This window comes from Chaetura pelagica, unplaced genomic scaffold (genome assembly GCF_000747805.2).
Source record: "Chaetura pelagica isolate M959 unplaced genomic scaffold, ChaPel_1.0 scaffold531, whole genome shotgun sequence".
In the NCBI taxonomy this organism is placed as follows: domain Eukaryota; kingdom Metazoa; phylum Chordata; class Aves; order Apodiformes; family Apodidae; genus Chaetura; species Chaetura pelagica.
In genome coordinates, this window is record NW_009952362.1 from 541,022 (window position 1) to 544,506 (window position 3,485).

General features: G+C 36.4%; 1 protein-coding gene across 1 annotated transcript; it reads left to right on the forward strand.

Annotated features, from left to right (window-relative positions):
* The first annotated feature begins 345 nt into the window (after positions 1–345).
* On the forward strand, positions 346–2,340 carry SFR1 (SWI5-dependent recombination repair 1). Its single transcript, XM_010007897.1, has 3 exons — positions 346–441; positions 1,552–1,926; positions 2,149–2,340. The coding sequence occupies exons 1-3, from the start codon at positions 346–348 to the stop codon at positions 2,338–2,340; spliced, it is 663 nt and encodes a 220-aa protein (XP_010006199.1).
* The last annotated feature ends 1,145 nt before the right edge of the window (positions 2,341–3,485 follow it).

Consider the following 3,485-nt stretch of genomic DNA (forward strand, 5'->3'; position numbering starts at 1 on the left):
CTATTTTCATGACTTCTTATATTTTTCATCTTTTTAAGAAAAAATCTGTGGAGCTTTATGGGTGAGGGAAAAATAACATACAAAATTCTTAACTTCGTACCAGTTAGCAGTGTCATTCATCCTCTTGAAAAGCCATTCACAAAGCAAGATGCTACTTAGTGTGTGGAACAGTTGTGTGACTTACAAAGTTGTCTTTTTGAACTCAACAATTAGAAAATAAGCCTTAGTATTTCTTTCCAGAAGTTTTTACTATTTAGGCAGCCACACGGCTCATCAGAATTGGGTGAAAATGGCACCATGCATAACTCATTCTTCTGTTTAACAGAGACTGCTCCTTATCTCAAGATGGAAGAACCAGTGCTAGATGAATCAAAATCTTTGTGCAATACTCCAAAGGATTCTGGGACACCAGCTCCACAGAGGCCTAGCTCAGGGAAACGGGTATGAAAACTTATTTGCTTTTCCAGTAATGTGACTCTTTGTAGTAACAGAAATGCTTGTGAAGTCACTGAGATACTGTTTATTGGAAGGCTAAAGATAGGTAGCTTATACTTGTAGCTACAAAGCTGTCCAGGTGAGGAATGTACTTGCTATAACTTGTTTGAAGACGAAGTCATGGAGCAGTAAACGCAAATACCATACTAATAGGTTTAAATACTATATAAGGTTTGTGGTGGGTTTTGTTATTGTGTTTTTTTTTTTAATCTGTCATCTTCAGTTTTCTCAAATCCTAGTTTTCTGGGTTGCTGTTTCTGCAGAATGACTTTCTGTGACATCTGCTTGCATTTGAACAAAGTACACGGCTTTCATTTTGTATATTCTCCATAATGCTGAGCTCCACTTTGGTGTCCTTCTAGTGTGTGTTTCAGTGATGCTGTCGGGCTCAGCATCCAGACCTGTGCAGGATAAGGCTAGTTTACAACTGTTCCTTCACTAGTCCCTCTCTCCTGTATTTCAGTATACTTTAACAAGTAAATATGGTAGAGATTATTAAAAGAATTAAGTTATTTTGAAGAAAAGCTTTTTAGATGGTTATCAGTGAAGGACCCCAAGGCATGAACAAGCCAAAATAACAGCGATCATTTCTAATACTTTCTATTACAATACAGATGCTTCATACCAGTGCTAATACAAAAGTGTGTATGTGTGGTGGAATGGAGTAACAAAAACGCCACTTATGTCCATTAAACTAGGGGGGGAAATTGAATTTGCTGGAATAAAATTAGCCAAGTTGAAATATACTGTATATCTTCTGCACAAAAGCTAGATGAGTAGGCTTGCCTTAAAATGGAATATGGGATTTGCTTCTAGAAAATGTGAAGGTATATCTTTCTGTATCTTGCAGCTGTGTGCAAACACACAGGAAAGGAAGAGCTAAAATTTTTGAAAGCTTTAGTGAGAACTGGGATGTCTAGCTTTACAGTGATCTTTAGATATATGACATATTCTATGTAAATGATAATCAGGGTGAACAGGTCTTCAAAACTTGATCAAATGATCAAATTGATTGTTCTGATCCTTCTGGATTTTTTGTTTTGTTTTGTTTTTTAGCCCATGAGTGCAGCTCTGAGGGAGCGATTAAGGAAAACAAGACGTTCATTTAATGCTAATGTTGCAGTGGCAAAGCGGCTCAAAATAGGCACTGAAGAAAAAGACTGTGCTGAAAAAGAGTGCATGCCAAAGACAGATTGCTCCACATTACAAGATGGTTCTGAAAATCCAGAAAGAAATGGCACTGGACATGCATGTTTCAAAAGCCCCTTACAGGAAACCAATCTCTCCAGATCAGCAGAGAAGTCTCATGTGCTACAGGCTGATCTTAGTCAGCAACAGTCCCTGGAAGAAAAAGTAAGACTGGTGAAACAAGTGCAAGAGAAGGAAGACCTACTTCGAAGGCTCAGAATGGTTAAGATGTACCGATCTAAGGTGAGAAGAACCTCTGAAAAATCAATTTTAAATCATTCTTTGAAGTGGAATTCATAGTGTAATCCTCATCTATCGGCTTAAACAAAAATACTGACTCAATTTTTTGTGTGATGTTTGTGTCTTGTCTTAGTTTAAGGCATGTTATAGAAGTGGATCAGTAGGGTATCAAAATACACCACATTTCAGCAAATGACAATTAATTTTGTTTTCTCCCAATTTCAGAACAACCTGTCTGAACTGCAGGCTTTGATAGCGAAATGGAGAAGCAGTACCCAGCTGATGCTGTATGAACTACAGTCAGCCTTTTCTGCAGATGGCAAGAAAGTGAGTCTCACTCAGCTGATAGACACATTTGGATTAGAAGATCAGTTATTGCACTACAGCAGAACAGAAGAAGATTTTGTAGATGCATAATATACAGGTGCAAAGCTTTTATTTACTCATATGCATAAGCACAAAGGACCAAATGATTTCTCTTCACATAAGAAATGTTGATCAGTGGACTTTTATGCTTTGAGGTTAGGAAGTTTTCTCAAGAGATACTTGTAAAGCTGTGTGCTTAGATACAGCAAACACTGTGAAAGGCATTATTTAATGGAAAAGATCAAACTCATGCTGTTTTGAAAAATCCAGCTTGAGTTCAGTGAATAGTTACTTAATATGATTCCATTTATTACTTGATTAAAATTTCATTTTAATGAAATCAAGTCATACTCTATCAGGTAGAAGGCAGTCTATTCTTTGACTGGTCTTTGCATGGTTACTTGTCTTGAAATAATGAACTCTAGTTGTTATTTCTGTTGATGGGGGAAAAGTTAAGTTCTTTGTTAATAGATACATCCTCATTTTACAAATGTCTTCCTGCTACCAGTGAGTTATCAACAATATTTTGCAAGTTAAGTAAAAGTGACTAATTTGCATGTTGTTAATATTCTGAAGCTGCAGTGAGATGTTCTCAGTAGCTTTAATTTTTATTACTGAGGGAAATGTGCGAAAATGCACTAATTTTCAGATACTGGCCCTGACAGTTGTCTTCATGGAAGGTATATCCTAAGTATTTTGCCACAGCCTGAGATAGTAGAAGAGAAGACATGAAAATTGCAACCAACATCTGTCTGCTCTGTGCTTCATGTGAGAGCCAAGGTATTTCAAACCAATAAGAAGAACAAGGCATTGTCTTATGGGTGTGCTTCAAATACAGCATGATAAAGTTGAATGAAACTTTAGCATTTCATTTATCTTCCAATAAATACTGCATTTTAAAAAGTTTGAGTCTTAATTTGAAATGGCTTTATTTTCTTAGCTGGCCTTTGCATGTAGTGTGATGACTTCTGTCTACTTTTCTCCTTAAAATCATTGCTTGTCAGGTGTAACAAAACCAAAATCATGACTCTACAGCTCTCCCTGCTACCACTTTGTTTTATATGCAATCACATTCCTTATTGGTTGCACCTTAACTGTTTTGTTTAGAGGTGGTATTTCCTGTTTCTTTGATGAGAGAGTAATTTCTTACATTTCTCAATGTAAAAAAAAAAAAAAAAAAAGGTGATGACTGGTGA